The 21,216-nt window shown below is 53.4% G+C and overlaps 1 protein-coding gene across 1 annotated transcript in view; it reads right to left on the bottom strand.

Annotated features, from left to right (window-relative positions):
- Window positions 1–21,216, bottom strand: part of PLXNA2 (plexin A2) — a 207,387-nt gene that overhangs the window by 111,345 nt on the left and 74,826 nt on the right. The window contains exon 4 of the mRNA XM_042975512.1: window positions 956–1,090. Within this exon, the coding sequence (XP_042831446.1) occupies window positions 956–1,090 (135 nt within the window). The remainder of the gene's footprint in view (window positions 1–955; window positions 1,091–21,216) is intronic.

Genomic DNA, 21,216 nt, shown 5'->3' with positions numbered 1-21,216 from the left:
TTGGGAATGACAACCCCTCAAGAGCTGGAAGGCACCTTGTGAAAGCTCACTGGTCCTCCAGCCCGGCATCTTTGTCTTGCCTAAATCAGGGGTGTCAGCCAAGGCAGGTGCACAACACTTTTTCTGCTCTTCGGCCTTTATCTTACTTGTCGTGTTCAGGTCAATGCCAAGACCACTGCTCCTGCTGAACACCTGCACACCCACCGCCTGAACGAATGGAAGTAACCAGCCTTTCCCAAGAGTTTTGCTTTGCTTCCTGTGTCTGCATTGATTTGGGAATCCCAAATCCGCCTTCTACCCTGTGTCTCTTGCCCATCACCACGGCTCTCCTGAATTTACCTTCTCTCTGCCCACACGTACTCAGAGCAAATACAATCCGGGGGGAATAACGCTCCATCGGAGAAGGTGGGGAACCTACTCGATCGTTAGCCCGCAGAGGGTGGAAGTCTATTTCTCAGGCAGACTTCGCCTTCCCAGAGCTGGCCGGCTTCTACTGGCATCAGTCTGTGACTCAGGCCAAGATTTTTATCTCCTTCTGGGGCCCTATCTTGGGTCTGTCTCTCCCAGGATCAGGCCCAGCCAGGAGGCCTGGATTATTTACACTTCTTTGGCTCCCTTGAGCAGCAGACTCTGTGGGCCCGGGAGCTGTAAATCTACCGCTTAATCACACCAAGCTGCTCCAAGCAGTCTGGCCCGTTCTTGCGGGGCTGTTCATCACGCACCGAGACAGGGGCTGTGGCCTAGAGAGAAGCCTCCGGGAAGTGGCTGGCCCCAGCTGCTTCTCTCTGGCTCCCCGCAAAAGCCTCCAAGGACTCTGCCTCTCCCAGGACCCCCGAGCAGCGAGCCCAGACAGAGGGCTCTCTGGTTAGATGAAACAGCTTTTGAACAAAGGTCAGGCCACAGGTTATCAGTCGCTCCTGGGCTTTGGAAAGAAGGGCTGGGTGTCAGCACTTACCTGTCTCTCAGACATGATGTACAGGTAACGCTGATCAACGGAGAAGGCCATATCCCGGAGGATGGGGCTCCCGTCTTTGAGCACAGAGACCATCTCATACTGGACCCCTCCATGGGGGGGACCATCGGCTCGAATCTATGAGAGAAATAATGCATCGTCAGCACCTGGACTCAGCGGTCCCCTTACGGGACTAGAGCAGGTCGCTTTACAGAAGATATTTCCCGGCCCCCTCCCCGCCCCCGGTCGTGACTCTGAACCAGACCAGGCTTCAGAGAAGGTAGAGGTGCTTCTCTGTTCAAACAGCCCGGCTTTCCCCGAGAGAAATACTTTCCCAAGTGGTTTGAGTGGACCACGTCTGGGATTTCTGATGGTGGGTTCATTTGCATGTGCATATGCGCCAGTAGGAGCGATTCTGAATATCCCAATGTGGTTATTTCTGCGTGTGTCTACAGATATTTATAGCACTGATGGGTGTGCGTGTGCTGGCACACCCTTATTGGTGTTTGGGGTAAGAGAGTCAACACCCGTTCACAGTGTTTCTGCCTCAGGCACGTAAGGAAGAACGGTAAAACAATCATGTAAACTATCAAAAAGCTGGTCCTCAAGAGATGCAAGAGTTTAGGATCTCGGGAAGGTCTTCCTTCCCCCAAACATATCCCCCGCTTGTGCGCAAATTCACCCCGTGATTTGGGGGAGCCAGGAATCCGGGCTCAGACCGTCAGAGCCCAGCTCTAGATAATAAGTCAGAAAGGACTCGGATACCGTCTAGTCCACGGCTTCTCAGCCCTGCTTCCACACCAGAATCGTCTGGGGAGTTTTAAAAGATACGAATGCCAGGGCAGGATCCATTCATCAGAACCTCTGCGAGCGGGGCCTGGGCATCTTCGTCGGGATTCAAAGCTCCCCCAGGCGAATCTGACGAACAGCCAGGGTCTAGAAGCCCTGATGTCGTCTACTGGTTTTCAAGCCGGCATGCTTTGAGAATCACCTGGGGGGCTGCATGGCTGAACCGCGCCCAGAGTTTCGGATTCAGTGGAAATGAGGCCTGAGATTTTTTTCACTTCTCACAAATTCCCAGGTGATGTGGGTGCAGCTGGCCTGGGGGTTCGCGAGGGATAGTCTAAGTTCTGTGCAGAATTCTGAGACTCGGTAGAAGATGGTCTCTGAGGTCATATAAAAAGGCTCGTGTCCAGGAGTCCTCAGTGTGAATATGTTCCTGCATTTCAGATTTCTTGTTCTCAACACAGCAGCTGCCTATTTTTAAAAAAATGTTTATTTATTTTGAGAGAGAGAGAGAGAGAGAGCACTTGTGTGAGCGCATGAGTGGGGGAGGGGCAGAGAGAGGGGAAGAGTGAGAATCCCCAAGCGGGCTCTGAGCTGCTCACGAACCATGAGATCATGAACTGAGCCGAAATCAAGAGGCGGATGCTTAACCGACTGAGCCACCCAGGCGCCCCGGCAGCTGACTGTTGACCGATAATCCCTACCCTGGCTTGTTTTCTCTGTCTCTCTGCCCATCGAAACCCTGACTAGCTCGAGCCCTGCCTCCTTCGTGAAGCCTTCCTTGATCTCCCCTCCACACTAATTACTCATCACCCTGATGCCTTCTTTTTTTTTTTTTTTTTTTTTGCCACTAGACATTTTGTCTTAGGATTATAATCAATTGATTTGTTCACTGCATATGGACTGGCTAACATGTATTGACTACCTACTCAAATTGTTCTCTCATTGCTTCACATGTGCCTAAGCCTGTCAACATTTTGAAGACAGGGATGTGTCCTCTCTTTCTCTAAGAACCCTGTGAGCACTAGATAGGGGCTGGGAACATAGCTGGTGATGGATAAAAGGGGATGCTTGAGAAATACTTTTGAAAGGACGTGAAGCAGGTGATAAAGGACTGTGGCCTCTAGCACCAAATCAAAGTGAGGTCAAAAGGCATTTTCTCTGTAAGGTTTTAAGATTCAGGCTTCCCCTCCGCATTCCGTCTGGTTTTTCTCTTGTACTCGTAACCATGCCCTTCCTTCTGCCCATCTCTCCCACCGCACCAGGAGCTCCTGAGGACAAGGACCACGACTTTTTCATCCCGAGGGCCAAGTTTGGTGCCTCACGCCACAATAAACTCTCCTTTGCCCTTTTTCTGCCTTGCTCGTGGCTTCCTGCGTCCAGAGCTGGGGCATGTGCAACTGTCACTAAAGCCCCTCCTTCCACGAGAGGGGCTTGGGGGTCACTGAATTCACTCTCATAGACTGGAGGAGGACTCTGGGGTCAGCAATGAGGTCACGAGGCTGAGGTCACCACCCTCTACCCCAGTGCAAATCTGATAGTGGATTCAGTCAGAGGGAAGGGTCTCTTTCTGGGCAAACGGCCCACAGTGAAAAAGGTTCCCCTTGGTATCTGAAGCAGCATTCTCTGTTAAATGGACAGATCCGAGATTTCCTCGAGATCCTTCCAGGAATGTAGTAGCTTTTAGTCACAACGGTACTCAGGCTATTTCAGAAAGTAAAGAGAAGATGGGATAGTTGTGACTTCTGGCTGGCTTGACCTCAGTTTTCTGTCTCCATCATACAGGGAGCTCAGGCCCTGTTTGTTTGAAGGGCCAATGGCCCAGGGGTTGTCACCACCCTCCCTATGATAGCTGCTCCTCTCCAGGGAGATTTAAGTCTCCTCAAGGTGCCGGCTCATTCCCGGGAGCTGTGGAACCAGTACCCTCCTCCCTCAGGCCTGGTCCCGGATCTCTCCCTGCCTGGGGAGGCTAGTTAACCTTCCGCCAGCTGGGGCGGCCTCCTTCCCGTGAGCCTGGGCACCTGCCTGCCATCCCGGCAGGGCCTGCACACAAAGTCAGAAGGAGGAACGCCACACGTCTGGCCTTCCCCCCTGTGGTCCCTGGGACTAGATGGTACCCATGGCTGGGTGGGAGCTGGAACTGAGCCAAAGACAACTTATCATCACACACTCCGCTGCATCCCAGTTAGGACCAATCCCAGCCGTTAACTGTCTCCTGAATCAGAGATCTAAGCAGGTTTTTTTTTTTTTTTCTTTTTTCCATCTGCAACCCCAATCTTTTCATAAAGCAGTTGAAGCCAGAATCAAACCTACATAACTCTGAAACGTCAAAGCCGAAAGCAAACCAGAACAGAAAATGTTCTTGGTGCTGAACCTGAACTAAGCTATCCTATTTCATTCCGTCGAGATCCCTGGAGGGAAGAGCACTATTGCCCAAGAAGTCGGTGCCTCCCCACTTACTCCCTCACCCCATGCTATCTGCCTCTGGCTTGCTACCCGCCGAGATACCTACAGGAGGGCAGAGAAGGTGGAGAATGGGGCCAGGAGGCCAGGGGGTCACAGGGCTCGGGGTGAGGATAGGGGCCGGCAGGCAGGTGGCAGAAGAGAGAACTTTCCCCTCCCTAACGCCCCGTGCTCCCTTCTGGGCAACGCACCGAAGCGGACAGAGTGTAGGCCTGGGGTGCAGGGTTCCTGGGTTTCTCTCCTGACTCTGCTCAGGCCTGGGCTTGACTTCTGCCTAATGGTACAATTTGAGTCTAGTTACCTCACCTGAGCCTCGGGTTTCCTTTCTGGGTAACAGAGGCGGTCTGCTCAGTGCCTGCCACAGGACAATCACGATAGAAAGCGCTGGAGCTGTAAGGACGTCGGAGCCCCCCTCCCCTAAGCTCTTGGGTTCCAGGCACACAGCTAGCCAGCGGCAGAACCGGGGCTCCAACTGGCTGCAGCTGGGGTGAGCCAGAGGAGAGCACAAGGCTGATGCAGACAACGCCCCACGACTACTGATGGGGGGACGAGGTCCCTGCTGCAGTTCAGGCACACGATTTCCCGGACTGCTCTGCTTTGGACCGGAAGTTCTGAGTTCAAGGTTGTCTCTGTCTCGCCAGACACAGGATGGTAGTGGTGAGGCGACCATCAGGGAGTCCGGAACAAAGGTGGGACTTTCAAATCTGGCTACGCGAGTCTAACCGGTGGTGTCCCAGACTAACTCCACTGCTGTGACACCGTTTTCAACTTTGACGCTTGTATCCCCAGGGCCAGGTTTCAGTGACCACAAGGACAACAAGACCGAAGCAGATCACAAACTAGCCCAAGGGAAGGGCGTTGCCAGCCCAAGCTGCACAGGGCCCGGGACACCCATTCAGGTGGGTGAGGGGGTGGGGCAGAGGAGGGAGGTGTCTCATGCGGGGACAAGCGAGTCACTCGACTCTGTCCTTCTAGTTGGGCTCCCCCTCTCCTGAGAGGGCTAGGCCTCAGTGGACCAGGGGCACTGGGGTGGCTCTGTCAGTTAAGCATCCGACTTCGGCTCAGGTCATGATCTCACCATAGTCCGTGAGTTCGAACCCCGTGTCGGGCTCCATGCTGACAGCTCAGAGCCTGGAGCCTGCTTCGGATTCTGGGTCTCCCTCTCTCTCTGCCCCTCCCCCGCTTGCACGCATTCACTCTCTCTCTCTCTCTCTCAAAAAATAAACACTAAAAAAAAAAAAAAGAAAGCCAGTCTGCTTGAGAGGAGGGTGACTGTCTTTACTGAGACCGACAAAAGACAAAATGTGCCCATACTGTCGCAGAAGGGGATTTAGGTAGTTCTAGTAAGAACTCCTGCCACGTAGAGCCCCGACTGTAGAAAGAGTGGCCACAGGACACTCCAACCTCCTTCTCAGGACGATTTTGCTTCATGGTTCAGTATGGCCCTGCTTGAAGGCGGTAGCATAGACGTGGTGAATTTTCAGAAGGCCCCGTTGGCCTCGAGAACTGAATAGTTAGTATCTACCCTGCCATCCCTTGCCCCATGTGCTCAGTGCTGTTGAAAGTACTTAAAAATCAACTCTCTTATCCTTACAGGAACCCCCTGAGGTAAATGTTATTGTTATTCCATTTTACAGATAGGAAATTTGAGGCCTGGGAGAGCTGGGCGGCTCGCCCGAGATCACACAGCTGAAGGGTGGCAGAGCTGGGATTCCCACACAGAGCCCGATTTCTCGGACGCTCCGTGACCCCCTGAAGAGAGGCTAATGACGGGCACACAGAGCTGTTCACGGCCGCCAAGACCCGAACAGGTGGGAAGATGGACAGTCCAAGTTCTGTCCTCACCCGCTCTTCCTCTTCTGGACCCCAAGGCCCAAGTGGGGCAGTCACCCACTTCGGGGAGTCAACAATCAACAGAACTTAATTTTGAGGGACCTTGGTTGTGGGGGGGTGGGGACAGTCCGTTTATCAGGGTGGGCTCTGGGACAGGAAGATGTGAGATGGAATCAGGGGAGAGTGACTGCCTGGTCCTCTAGGTGGGAGGGGCCTCTGTGCGAGGAGAGGGAAATAGTAATCCTATTAGCACCTTCCTTTAAACCACAGCGAGGCCTGTGCAGAAATTAATGACCGCCTCTTTACTTGAACATCCAACTCAAATCAGCATATCCAGTTCCAATTAACTAGCTTTTACCTGTAGGCCCCTCCGAACCCTTTTTCTCGTGCATCAATTTCTATCGTTAGTCCTAAATTATGGAGCCCTAGCTTGGGATCTGTCACTCTTAAGAGCACTTTATTCATAGTCCTAGTAATATATGTGGTAATAGATTGTATACATGTATGTATTCTGGCAACAGCCACTGGAATCGGGAATCTTCTTTTTCTGGAGCCTCGCAGTGGGAGACAGATTGGTTTTGAGAGCCATCGCCATGCAGGGGGAGTTCATGTCTGGAGGGTTGGGACCTAATCCCAACGTTCTCATTAATTGGCTCTGTGACTGCAGGCGAGTCACTTCCCTTGTTTGTGCAGTGGTCTCTGTAGCTGCCAAATAAGGTGGGAACTCCTGTCCTTATGAGCACAGAAGGGATGGAGAATACAATGAGTTATTAGCTCTATGAATTTCAGTCCCGTCCAATATCCGTTTATTACATGCCTGCCATGAGCCAGGCCCACGCTTCGCGTCGGGGACACCGAGGGAAAGGGTCCCCCGAGGAAGCCCGAGGAGGAGCTGGGAATTGACAAGCCGTCCGGTCTCCACAAACACGCGGGCTGCCCCTTGTGGCAGAGCTTGCATGGAGATCCCAGGGAGGCCAACACAGAGGTGGGGCCCGAGGGAGGCCCAGAGAGGGAGGCTTCCCGGGGAAGGTGACGCCTAAATGGACAGACAGGCGTGGAAATGTGAGTTCTCTGGCTAACTCAGAGTGTGACGTCAGTAGACGAGTGTGATTGTTATGTCTGAGCCCGGATTTCTTGGTCTCTCAGACCTGAGCGCTTGGAGAGGATAAGACTTCTGATGTGCCTTTATTGAGGGCTCGACAACAATTTCAGCAGGTCTGGTCACTTTATGTCCTAAAATTCACTGTGGAAGAGGCCTGATTTTATCTGTGCCTCGGGACTCTGGGCTCCCGTGCTATATAAACGTGTGTGCGTGTGTGTTTGCACGTGCGTGTGCCCGTGCGCGCGCGTGCACGCGTAGACTTTTACAGGGGGGAATGGTGAGGCGGGGCTGGTGCTGCTCAGACTGATCTTGGGGTGAGTTAGGGAACGAGCGTATCCACAGTGTGCATTTAGTGCTGCGCGGGAGAGGATTCAAGCTGGAGTTTATTTTTGTAGAGCTTTATGACCCAAATTATTTACAGATTGAAGTCTTTGGTAAATTCAGTCTCTGAGATTCTTCTTCCCTCTTTCCTGCTTATACACACGCACATGCACACGCGCGTGCACACACACGCACGCGCACACACGCCTTCCAGGGCGCTTCTGTCTCCCTCTCTGCCAGAGCTGTGCGAGTGTTAACTAACCATCCAGAGTCACAGCCCAGCAGGCCGAGGATCCCCGGAGGACAGATGGGAGCCTGGCCCTAAATGCTTGGACAATTGGAGAGGGACACAGGACCTGGGAAAACTCAGGCTGTGGGCTGCAATAAAGCAGGAGAGCAGAGGAAGAGGGGAGACAAGGCCAAGGATCCCTCCTGTCCCTGAAAAGGAAGGAGGTCACTGAGATATGCTAACCTTTGAGAATTTTGCCCCTGTCAGTGCATGTGCATAGACACATGCCCACACGCGCGTGCGCACACACACACACACACACACACACACTCACACAGCCTCCCACACATATGCAGATGTTTCCAGCATTGGTCCCCAGTGAGTTGTCGGTCAATCACTGGGGCTTTGACACTGGAGATTGACATTTCCATGTACAATTATTTCTATTTCTGTGCATGTTAGGAATCTGCCCTAGATATTAAACTGGGGGGTGGATGAGCTAGCACAGGGGTTGAGGCTTCTGCATTTCTTCCTCATGGAAGGCTAAGCCATGGAGGGCTTTCTCCTGGAATGTGAGGAGGGGGTCCCAGGAGAAACCATTGGTTCTCTGGACTTCTGCATCTTTGAACAGTGAGAATTAAGAGCCTGGCTTATGATAAATGATGGAGTGAATATTTCTTGAGCACTTCCTATAAGTAAAGTGTTCAAAGATGAGGTTGAGGAGGTTGGCTGGAGTGAGGGCCTTTCTTCCCCCAAATTGTGGCTTCCTTGTGCCTCATCAGCCAGTGGTAGACGGCCAGGTGACCAGTGATCCATGCGGCCCGCAGAACTGAGAGGAGCTGCCTCTGTTCCAGACCTTCCCGTGGTTCATAACCAACTGCATTTCACAAGGGCACCGGCTTCCCTATTCCAGGGGCCTCTCCCTTTATGACTCAGCAGAGAGTGACATGGAGATCTAGAAGCCAAAGAATCCAGTCTCTTGGTTCTAACTTTGTCAGGGGGAGTTCTGAGCTGCCAAGCCCAGGATGGGGCAAGAGCTCATCGAGGTGAATACACTGGGCAGTTCAGGGTGCGGGGCTCTGGCCTTGGACCAGCCCCACCTTTCAATCCTGCTTCAGCTCTGAAACTTGGGCCAGGCAAGAGGACCCAGGAACCAGATGAAGTTGTCGGGGGCAGCGGAAGCATTGGATTGTTCTGGGAAACAATAAGATAAACATTGGCGAGGGCCAACAGCAGCATTAAGTGGCCTCAGATGAAATGACATCACACAGCAGCAAAGCAGTAATTCACAGGGAGCACACAGAGTTGGGGGGGGGTAGCATTGAGGGGTGGGGGAAAGAATGAATAAGGAATAATGAGCAACCTCTGTCAAAGAGAAATCTCTATTTACCCAAAGCTCTAGCGACTTGGGGCTCTCAGGATCTCCACTCAAGTCACCGCACACAGGTTCCTTGCCTGGGGACCCCAGCCTGTTTCAGGATAGCAACTAACCTCTTAGGCTGTCTGGACTGGAATGACTTAGAAGCACCCCTGAGGGCCCACGTGGAGGGTGGTCCGGGCTTCCTCACCAAGCTCTGGAACCGGGTTCAGTGACAATCAGGCACAGGGACACCCAGGTTAAGTACTTGGGAAATGCTCAGCCCCACCCCACTGGGACTGGACACACCGGGCTCCGGAATCCCACATCTCCCTCTACCAATGTAGTTCAATGTATTTATCCAGCGTCCATGGAACGTGCCAGCCTGCGTGCAAAAGGTTGGAGACGTAAACACGAACGATCTTGAAAACTATGAGGCTGGCCTCCCCATTTCACAGAATCAGAAACGTTACGAGTCTAGAACAAGTTAGTGGCAGAGCCGAGCTCAAAGCTGAGTCTGCCTGACTCCAAAGCCTGTACTCTGTCTCTTTCATTCAGTTCCCTCTGGGGCCTCGCTCTTCCCTAAGTCAAACAAGAGGACAATGCCTGCCCTGGTACTAAAAATTACATCCCAAAAGTGCTCGCTGCCCCTGGAGATAAGTCCTGGGGAACAAAATAGATCATATAGCTGTCTCCTCCAGGGTGACAAAGAAGGCCACCTGCAGTCTGGAAAAAGAGCAAAGGGTGGGGCGCTTAAGAGGGTTATTACCCTCTTTAATTAACTCATTCTTTTCAATGGCCTAAAATTGCCCTGCATTTTATAATCTGGAACAGTAATCTCTTGCTTTCATTAACACCGAGGGTGACATTTCAAGCCGCAAGGATGGGAAGGGAGGTCTAGACTTGTGAGTGCGGCTATCTGACACTGGGCTTGCGCCTACACGCAGAAGGCTTCCTGAGCTTTTAAAAGGAAGAGTCATTTAGAAAATGCATGTGGCCCGCGTACACGCTGGTGCAGAAAGTGTGCGATGACGGGGAGGAATGAGGAGCCCACGCGTGTCACTGTATTTCTCTTCCCTTTGCCAACGGGCAAGGTCTGAGTCTTTATTGCCTCTTATCTGTGCTACTGCAATAACCTGAGAAATCTCCCTGCCTCCAGCATATTCCCGCTCTAATCTGTTCTACCAATACCGCCAGATTAATCTTCTTAAAACACTTATTTGATCCTGCCTTTTCTGTATGCAAAATCCTTAAGTTTCAGGTGTTTGTAATTTTCTTTCTCTTGCTTATCTCACTCCTAATTTTTTTTTTTTTTACGATGAACACAGACTACTTTTGGAATATGAAAAGAGCGCAAAGCATCGCCTGCACCCATGCACGTACGCACAAGGCACCTTTGATTGCCCCCCACTGAGAGTTTAGAAAAGTTCACGCCCCTTAACTGTCATTCAGGGGTCTAGCTCACATGGCCTTATCCCCATTTTCCAATTATGTCTCCGGGTTTTTGGTCTTCGTGCCTTTGCTTGGCAATTTATTGTCCTTCCCAGATCCTGACCATCCTTCAGGGCCCAATCCAAATGCCACCTCCTCTAAGAAGCCCATCCTGAGCTCCCCTTTGAACTCCCATGGTCCCTGGCGTGTCGCCTGGCAGTTACTTGTGAACACACGCGGTTATGGTTCCTAAGGTTGTAAGTTTCTAGAAAACAGGCACTGGTACAGCTTCCTATGCCTTCCTGCATTCAGTACGACTGACACATAGTAGGGCTTCAATCACACCCCGCGATGGGATGAATGAATCCCTGTTACTGAAACTGGGTAGGAACAGAACACTAGGCATAGGCACAGCTCACGTAGATGTAACCCCCGTTATTGTTAGACGTTGTGCTCAGGGGGCTGGCTCTCTCCACACTCTCTCCTTAATTCTTCACCACAATCCTATTATTCCTCCGGTATCGAGGAAGAAACAGAGGCACAGAGGCGGGAGGTAATCTCAGTGTCACATAGCTGGTGGGCAGAAGAGCCACGATCTCACCTCTGAGAGGCCTTCACGTTTCTAGGCCCCTGTTTTCCCATCTCTGGAAAATAACGAGGAGAGAAAGAGAGACTCTTGCTTTACACATCCTCCCTCCGCCCTCCGCCCAATCTTCTGGAACCTGACGCATAAACACGTTGGACACACCTGCTTGTGTTGACACGATCTTTTTGGCTCCCCATTGGGCTGCTAAGAGCTCTTGGGAGGAAAGCGCTACAACCGTTCGAGGTGCTGCTGCGGAAAGGAGGAAAGGACGCCAGGGTGGCTACTCTGGAGCTCAGCTGGCTCAACGCTGGCTCAATGGCAGGTAGAAAGCAAGGGTTAAAGTTGCAGAGGGGGGCTCAGAGTTGGGGGCCGAGAAATAGCGGAAGAGGAGGAGGGAAGTGAGGCCAGAAGGCCTCCACCCCCCCGGAATCCTGAGACAGCAGAGCTGGTACCCCTGTGCTAGGCATGTCTGAGTTCCCCGCAGAGCCCAAGGGCAGGACAGACAGCTGGGGGAAGGTCTGGCTCTTTTAAAAGATTCTGTTTGACTAGCTGTCTTCTTCACACCTTTCTCCATCCCCCTCCCTCCCAGGAGAGGGACTTTAATAATAAGCTGCTTCATGACAACAGACCCCTAATTAATTCATTGCTATTCTTCTGGGGCCAGATCATTCTAATCAAGGTGGGGAGGGGTGGGGGCTGCCTCTGACTCCAGTTCCGCTCCCTGACATCGCTGCTCCGAGGTCCTTCCCGGTCACCTTGTTGCCTTTAACGGGACACCTGCTTCTCCTCGATGCCCGGCCCCTCCTTGCGCGGATTCCCCGCAGCTGCCGGGCACCGTGCCAGCGCGCAGACCCCGCTGGGGGCCGGCTAAGAGGGCACAGCTGGTGCCAGGGTCTCACTGGGGAGGGGGAAGGAGGGAAGAGGCGCCCGGTCTTGGGAGGAGCGAACTTTGTACTGCCTTGCTCTGAGCATCGGCAGAGTACCCAGTGGGCCCGGGGTCAGCAGAGTCCTTCTCCGCCTTCTGTCCTTCTCCGCCCTCCCCGCCTCCTCCGTGGCCCAGAGTGCCCTGTGTGCTGCCGGACTGGGGACAGCCGACATCACCTCCTCCAGGGAGCGGCCGCATTTCAGCAGCCGATGGAATTCTTTGCAGGAGGCTGTGGGCGGACGACTACAACCGAGACTGACGGCAACTACTCTGGAGACATTTGGGAACAAAACAACCTTACTCCCCGCCCCCACCATAAAGCCAGATCACACGTGGAGATGATGGAAATGAGAGAGCACATGGGTCTGGTCTCCAGCAGCCTCTTAGGTTTCGCGGTTTCCCTTCTCGGTCTTTCAAGCCCCACACTTGGACCTTCCCTGCTGATAGGTGTTGACTGTCCAGTCAAGGCTGGCGTCCTAACTTGCTGGGGGGGGGGAGGTCACGGGGGGGGGGGGCACTCAGCCCAGGGAGTTAATTCGCACTTTCCTCATCTGCAAAACTGGTAGGAACAGTACTGCCTACATGACGAGGCTGGAGGCTGCCGTGGGGACAGATTAGATAAGGGATGTGAGAGCATCTGGGACACTGAAAAGGGCTGCAGGGAGGTGAGGACTTTTTGATGGATTTTCTTTTGATCCGTAGACTTGGGTGGGACCAGGCTGAGGAGGAAAATTGGGCAGGGAGGAAATTCTTCAAGCGCCCACTGGGGTAAGGGCTCACCACCCCCCTTCTGTCCTTTCCAAGGGAGCAGGCTAGGGGGGAGGAGGAGGAGGGGGTGGGGAGGACGGAGGTGGGGCAAGAGGAGGAGAGGGAGGAGAAGAGAAAGGAGGAGGGCAGGGAAGAGGAGGGGGAGGGGAAGGAGGAGGAGAAGAGGAAAGGAGGAAGGAGGAAGGGAGGAAGGGGGCAGGAAGGAAGGGAGGAGGAGGAGGAAGAGGGGGAGGGGAAGAAGGGAGGAGAAGAAGGATGAGGAGGGGGTGGGGGGGAGGGAAGAGGGGTAGGAGAAGAAGAAGGAGGAGAAGAGAAAGGAGGAGGACAGGGAAGAGGAGGGGGAGGGGAAGGAAGAGGGGGAGGGGGAGAAGAAGAGGAGAGGAGGAAGGAGGAAGGGGGGAGGAAGAAAGCGAGGAGGAGAGGGACGAGGGGGAGGAGGAGAAGAAGGAAGTGGGGGAGGAGGAAGGGAAAGAGGGGGAAGAGGGGGAGGGGAGGAAGGGAAGAGGGGAGGAGGAGGAGAGGGAAGAGGAGAGGAAGGAGGAGGACAGGGAAAAAGAGGGGGAAGGGAAGGAGGAGGGAGAGGGGAAGGAGGAGGGGGAGGAGAGGGAGGAGGGGGAGGGAGGAGGGGAAAAGGAGAGGAGAAGGGGGGAGGAGGAGGAAGAGGAAGACAAGGGGGAGGAGGGGGAGGGGAGGAAGGGAGGAGAAGGAGGATGAGGAGGAGGCGGTGGGGGAGGAGAGAGGAGGGGTAGGAGAAGGAGAGGGAGGAGGAGAGGAGGGAGCAGCAGGAGCACGGAGCAGGAGCCCTGTGCATCACGGGAGCCTGTGGCCGGCTTTGAAGGCAGCGTCTGAGCGAGGAAGGATGGTTTTGCTAGGGTCTCCACAGGACCTGTGCTGGGGACAGAGGGCTGAGGCCACTGGGGCCAAAAGGTTGGTAGCTTTCTGAGGCAAACCCTTTTTACTTGGTGCGAAGGAGAAAAGTGAGGGGGAGGCTCCAGGCTTTTCCCCACAGAGAGAAGGCCGCTGGGGCAGAGCTACCCACTTCTAATCTGCTCCTTACAAAGAGCTGGAAGGAGCTACAGCTTAGCTTTTGTACGGAGTACTAAAGCATCCCCCTCTTCTGCCCCTCCCACACCCCCACTCCTCTCTATTTTTTTCTCTTAAAAGAGCGCTCCACCTCTCCAGGGACTGGAATCATTAACTGAACAGCACTTCGCCTCTCATAGCTTTTGACAATTTGGCAGTGAGCTGGAAAGCACAGAGAAACTGCAAAGCAGCAGGCAGGAGAGAGGGTGGGCGAGAGGGGTGTGTCCGAAGGCCCGGCCTGGTGTGGTCCTGGACCCTGGATTGATACCTGGATGCCCTTTACCTGCCTCTCTCTTCCCCGCCCCTGCTCCGTGGCTCAGGGGAGTTCTGGGTCCCCAGCTGCCAGGGAGGTGTGGTGGGGCGAGTGGGGAGCTTCCCACGGCTTCCTAGCCTCACCCCCTTTTGCCGTCACCTAGAGGCTGCTGGGGGTGAGCTGACATCCAGTCGGGACCAGGGAGGACTTAAGGAGCGGAAGGAGTTAGTGCTCCTCATTCTGCTTGAGCCCTGAGGTTTCCCATGACAAGCAGAGGAGGGGCACCTGAGGGCTGAGGTTTGAGTTGACTGGAGGGCCGGGCAAGGAAGGAAGGGCGCACCTAAACAGTGACCCTACAAGGCCCCAACACCCAACCCTGGGCATTTCCAAAGAGGATAAAGGAAGAGAGAAAAGAGGGTCACGGATTTCCCAGTCAAGCTGTAGCCGAAGCAGGGCAAAGAGAGGGAGAATTCTGGGGCCTCCTGAGAAGGAACCCGGGTTGGAGCATAGGCAGAATTGGCTTCGGACAGTCCCACCCATTAGGAAGCCGATGGTTCCGCGGGCGTTTCTCAGAAGGGCCCGTGGGTCCCCAGGCACCCTGGCAGGGATCAGAGAACTCCTTGTCTTCTCCTGGTCTTGCCCAGGGCTCCTCTCCCCACACCAGGAAGTTAGCCTTATTTAGCAATTCTAGAATGGAGTATAGTTACCACGTACTGAGCACATACTCCGTGTTGAGCAGGGCACCAGGTGCCTTACAGAAAATATCTACTTTCATCTCCACAGCCCATCTCACCGATGAGGAAACTGGGGCTCAGAGAGGTTAGGTAGCTTGCCTTAGATCACAATAAGTGGTAGAGAGAGATCTGAGCCTGGGTCACTTTGATTATACAATCTTTTACTAAGCCACATGCTTCCTGAAAATGCGCTCACCTTTGTCTTGTGTGTGATGTTACCATCTTCCTGTCTATCATTTTAATGCTCTTATTCTGCTGTCTGAGCCCTTGTACAAGTGCCAACAAAAATTATAAATTCCCAGATGTAGAAGCTGAACCTCTACAGTTCATTTTATTCAACTTTTAGCAGAGTGCCAAGCACAGTGGGGTGCTTAAGAAATTGCATTCTATCCTTGAATCAAGTTGCAGCATTAGAGAGCCACAACCTTGGACTACAAAAGCTTAACCAGCAAGCTTCACTTTCCTAAATGGCCTTATCCACTTGCTTTTTCTTGTTGGTTCCTTCATGAGAGGAATTCATGGGATATTGATTGTTACATGCATGTTGCAGCCTTCGCACATTAGCAGGAGTTAATACCTGAAATTGTCATATAAAAGACACTTCTGATTTTGATGTCAAACTTCTGTCCTGGTGTATGTACCTGGTCTCACATGATAAATCATTTATAGAAGGTAATGCCTGGGAATCGTCTCTCCCGAAAAATAGGTTTACTTCTTTCTATCTGAGGGGAAGGATTTCTAGTTCATCCCGTTTCCCTTTTTGATTTGGCTACCAGGATCCTCAGGCCAAATCTAGTGCTGGGCCCTGCTGCTTCTATTTGCTTTATGCTTAGCCCACTTATTTCCACTCCCCTCACATGATGTGGATTTTTCTGGTTCCATGCTAGTTTTCATTACATATGTTTGCCAAGTTTTTTATTGTAAGTTACCTAATTCCTCATTTGGAAAGAAGGGGGATGGGAATACATACAAATAGTTGTACTCACACACTCACACGCTCTGTTTACACCATATACGTTTGCACTCTGTTGTTCGTTGCCGCGATACGTTCGCGGTCTCTGCACTGTGTGCTCATCTCCTTTCTCTGCGGGTAGGAGTTGTGCCCTCTGAGCGAGGGCCTGGACCACTCCTACGATGGTTTAAGGACAGGTGACGTCACATGGGAGGAGAGGGAAGAAGTAGGGAGATACCACTAAAAACCCAGAGACTGATTTGAAGTTGCATGATGCCATGCTACTTCCAATGGGTCTTGCCCACAGCAACGTCCTCTATTTGCAAAATGGAAGAATGAGGAAATAAATGAGCGAGTGAATGTTTCTGAGCCAGGAGATTCTCTCGCGTAGGAAAGAAGGCAAGGACTGTGCGGCAGAAGGCCCCATCTTCGGGCCACAGAAGAAACTCAAGACCACTAGGAGCCCAGTGGAGTCCGGGCTCCCCATCCCATTCTTGCCCCTGGCCAGGCCAAGAGCATTCGTCACCCGCACTGCGTGTGGCAAAGCTGGGTCAGTGCTGGACACAAGGAGAAGGCGAGTAGGAAGAAGGCAAGGAGGGAGGTAGGCGGGAAACCTCTTTCTGCGGTTTTCTGTTTTTCTGCCGTGAACGGGAAAGCGGCCCACAGCAACGGTGGAGAGAGAAACGCATCTGTCTGTCTGTCTGTCTGCCCTGGCAATCTCCTTGCACCCCTGATCTCCTTCTAGTCTCCTAGTCTCCTAGTCTCTAGTCTCGTTCTCCTGCTCTTCCTTGGGTCTCTCCAGTTTCTGCTCGTCTGTTATCTCTGTCTTTCTCTGTGCGGTCTCCCTGCCTTTCCAGTTCTCTTTGGCATATGTGTGCGCACGTGAACACATACACATCCCTCTCCCGGATCCCCAGGAAAGAAGCCCTTGCAGTCCTCCTTCCAGCCCTCATCTCACAGACTCCGGAGACAGTCAGGAACAGAAGACGCCAGCCCGGAGCACAGGACGCTCCCACCTCCCTAGCTGACCTGCGTCCAAACTGAGATTCCAGTTCTAATCCCAGTGCCTTGCCAACATCAGTTGGGCTAATTTTTCCTGTAATTAGAAGGGAACCCCCCCCCCCCAACTCCATCTCTAATCCCAGATAATTAGCTGTCTGATTGCCAGTGCGGGGCAGGAAACCTCGTGTTTGGAGAGGGAGTTTGGACAGACAGATTAGGCAAACACCGTGCAGGAAGCTGCAGCGGGAGACAGGCTGTTCGCAAAGTTTGTTGTCGAAAGAGATCTGTGGTGGGGATGAGGCCTGTCTCCCGCCTGGCCATCGGAGCTGCCTCTGACCCTATCAGGTCCTCCGACAGACGGGCACCTTTCCTCAGCCTGCAGGCTCCTCCCTACAGCAGGTCATCAGATCGAGGGGATTCCCAGGGAAGGTATCCCTCCTGCTCCTGGAGGGGAGTGCATGTCTCTGTGTGAGGGAGGGAGGGGCAGCCCCAAAGGTGTCCACCCTCATACGCTGGATGGGTGACGAGACCGTCGGGACTCCCTGACCCAGGGAGTAGGAGAGATGCCAGGCAAATGGAGAATAAGTCCCTTCCCTCTCTTCCAGGCTTTGGGGAGGACTCCTGAGGCAGGGGATGGGGCCCTGGGGTCCGATTCTCCCAGCTGAGGCTGGCACCTGATGCAGGCAGCCAGCACTGCATTAGCATCGCTCTGCGGAGAATGTGCCCTGGTAAAGACATTTCATGTTTGTGTCTGTCACCTACATTTTCCTTCTGCGACCCTCATGACCAGCCGGCAGGGGTGGGTATCCTATGACAGAAGAAAAACCTGAGTCCCTGAGAAAGCAAATGACTCCCTCAAGATCACCAAGCAAACCACCGTGGCACTGCCGAGGGTAAGGTCCAAGGACGCGGCCGGTCGTCTCCCTGGCCTTTGCACGACCCCACGTCCTCTGGCTCCGAGATCCTTCTGTTATGAGTTTGGGCATTTAGGCTACTGGGATGATGGAAGATTTGGGACGCCAATATCCAGGGAGATTCAGGGCTCTGACAGCCGAGGGCGGGTGGACTCCTCCAGCAAGATTCTGAAAGGCGGGCACTACCTTAATGTTCATTCAGACTTTGTCCTGCCGTCGAAGGGGGCTGGCGTTCTCAGGCCCCCTGCATAACCCTCGTGTGGCCGGAACTCTGAGTCTCCTTCCCTTTCCTTCTGCACCACTCGGAGCCATAAGACTAGCTCACTCTGGTTCCAAGAGCAAAGGGCAGGAGTGGAAGCCGGGTCTGGAGTGTGGGGGACCCGTGCTTTCAGAGCCCGAAGGGAGCAGCAGGGGCCTGTGGGCTGGCACCTGGGGGATCTGCCCAGCCTGCCGGTGGAGGCGCCTGGCCCTGCTTCCCCACTGTGGCCCCTCCGAGGAGCTCCGGGTGTGGGGGAGGGAGGCAAGCCATGGATGGATTCCAGATGGGCTATATCAGGTTTGCCCGGAGTCGACACTGAGGCTCCTCTGGTCTCAGCAGCCCCTTCAGCTCTGATTCGGCCGCATGGCAAAAGCCTGCTGTGGAATGTCAGTGAAACCCAAACGGCCTCTCCCCCTGGCTGCGCCCTCACTCCCTCTGCCCCAGAGATAGCGCCACCGGTTTCTTCCGGGTCCCTTCTCCCTTTCCTTAGTACACTCCCCCGCGCCCAGAAGTAGAGAGGGGATGTGGCTGACGGCTGGGCCCCCAGTTTGAGATCTTTGACCGATTCTCCCCCGAGAAGGAGGAGGCCTGTAAGGCTCTGGGTTCAAGTTCTGGCTATTTGAGAACAAGGTGCCTACACGGGGAGCCCGGGAGGTAGAGGGCGGGAACCCCTTGGGTCCCTCTGATTGTCAGATCGGTCTAGTTGGCTCTGATCCAGCCATGGGAGGGGAGAAAGGAAAACTCAGAATAAGACAGCCAGATACCGGATATCACCACGGCAGCACACCATGGCCTGGCTTCCAGAATAGCATCTCCTTCAACCCAACGGGCTGGAGGACAGGGAAGCTGTCTTTATCCCCGTCCTACAGATGAATATACCGAAGCTCTGGGAGGTTTGGAGCAAAAATGTATTTTTGGTCTCTTGAATCTGGCCACAAAGAAGTATTTTTGACGAGGGTGCTTATGCTTTGGGGATTCAGGAACAAATATAACATAGAGATCCTGCCTTAGAAGCCAGTGCTGTTTTCCTTATGTCACATAATTAATAGATTAATTATTCTCATAGAGGGCCCTCAGGGTCTCATGATATAATAGACTTTCACACGTCCTCACCCATTCACTGTGGTTTAGACAAGAAGATCAGGTTCATGTCTGCCTTGCAGAGAGAAGAAGGAAATACTGCAAATCGAATGAGGGGATTACATCAGGATTTCCTGTCTGATGAAATGCACCTCAGTTTCCCTTTTGGGGTCAAGGGTCCGCTCCACGGTGATTTGACTTTGAAGTTTCTAGAACCTTCCACGTTAGCCTCCTCCACCCGGGGCTGGCACTCCTCTTCTCTCAGGTCTGCCTTGGGTCGTTTGTTAATGACTGGCAGGCTGGAGGTGATCTGCCCTGTCAGGGTTGATTAGTTGGGCTGAAATTTGCATTTTGCTTCCGAAAACCAGTTTGGGATCAGGCTGGCAGAAAGCAGCAGGGGCTCCGGCTTCAATAGAGAATGCCCCTGAGGCCAGGCATTTGAATTAACCACAGAAGCCTTTTCTCCCCTCTCCCTCCACTTCCTCAAGCCCCTTCCTCACCTCTCCCCTCACACCAGAAGGCTGGTTAACTGCGGCAAAGGGCTCTCTGAACATCCTTGCAGAAGAAAGGCCTTTTTTTTTTTTGCTGCTTCAAAGACGCTGCGAAGCTCCCTCCAGCCTCTCTGGAGAATCGGGGAGGGAACAGGCTGCCTCAAAATGCCATTAAAACATCTCTCACATTAAAAACAGGCCCGGAATGTGAAAACTTCACGAGAGAGTGGCTCAGTGAAACACGAATGTCCACACAGTGTGGACAGGTGTCAGAGGCGCTGGCCTCCGCTCGGGTCCCTGGTTCTGTCCTGGGACATGAAGCGTCCTTGGGCAAGACAGCCTGTCTGAGTTCCGGGCTCGCCCTTTCTGACCATAAATAAATAAATAAATAAATAGAACCGTTCTCTTTCTCCCCCCCCTCCCCAATTTCGGGGGTGGGGGGAGCGGCCCTGTTATTCTCAGAGATAACAGTCTTGGTTCTCATCGCACGCCATGCCATCTTCCCAGCCTCCCTCGCCTGCCCTTCCTCTCCCCAGTCCTGGTGCTATTTTAAGTTGAGGCTCCCAGCCAAAATCTGTACTTTATTAATTACGCGTCAACTACTCTGTGTAATGTTTAATGCGTTTTCCAGATTGTATCAGATCCACAGTGAAGGGAGGAATCTGCAAGAGGCCTGGGTGCCTGGCAGGGTGGGCTCCGGGAGGGGGCGGGGACCAGGGGCTGGCCAGCCTGGGTCTGCTGGACTTGGTCGCCCCTCCTCTTTGCCCTTGGAGTCTCTGTTAGGACCAGTCCGACTCAGAGCTCTCTATCTGAAGAGCACACAGCACCCTGAGAGGACGTTGGGAAAACCGGCTTCGTTAGGAGGGGCCAGGGCTGAGGACAACTGAGATCCATTTGCAGGGTGGACGGAGGGCTGGCGGGGGCCATTTGAACGTGTGGCTCAGTGATCTGCCCAGCCAAGGCTGGAGACGACATTGACCATCTGTTCTTCTCTCAAGAGAAGACAGAAATAGCATTTGTACTGGAGCAAGAAAGAGCGGAGTTAGACCCAGGCGGTGGCATTCCTGACCCCTGGGTTTCTAGCACTCTTGTTGACCGGCTACCTGATTCGCCCACCTCCTCCAGCTCATCTGGGCCTCAGTTTGCTGGCCTGTAAAACTAGCGTTTGCTCAAGATGACCTCCGGGGTCCTTTCTAGATTTTCTCTCTGGGGAGACGTTATGAGAGATTACGGGGAGAAGCAGAATCTCTGGGGGGGGAATACGTTTTACACATAAGAACAATTAAATGCCCACAACGGCCCTGTGACGCAGGGTCTAGGTTCTATACTCTGAGCCCTGTATTGCTGATGAGAAAAGTAAGGCACGGAGAGGTTCAGTTACTTCTCTGAGGTCACACTGCCAGCAAAAGCACAGACCCGATTTTGAACCCAGCTAGTTCCAATCCAAAGTCTGTGACACTCACCCCTCTGCACACTGCCTCGGGGAAAGGCCCTTAAGTGGTTTACATATAAAGCTGGTTCTGCTAAGTGATGTCACCAATGATAAGGATTCAGCCGACTGGGCAAATCCACGAAGGTTCACTGAGGAGGTGGGATCTGAGTGGGGCCTCATGAACAGCTTGAGCCAAGGCACAGGCATGGACTGAGAGGGGCACCTAGGGAAGAGAAGGGAACAGGCAAAGCTAGAACCAAGGG

Source organism: Panthera tigris, chromosome F3 (genome assembly GCF_018350195.1).
Source record: "Panthera tigris isolate Pti1 chromosome F3, P.tigris_Pti1_mat1.1, whole genome shotgun sequence".
NCBI classification, from domain to species: domain Eukaryota; kingdom Metazoa; phylum Chordata; class Mammalia; order Carnivora; family Felidae; genus Panthera; species Panthera tigris.
This window is presented reverse-complemented; position numbering and strand designations above follow the sequence as displayed.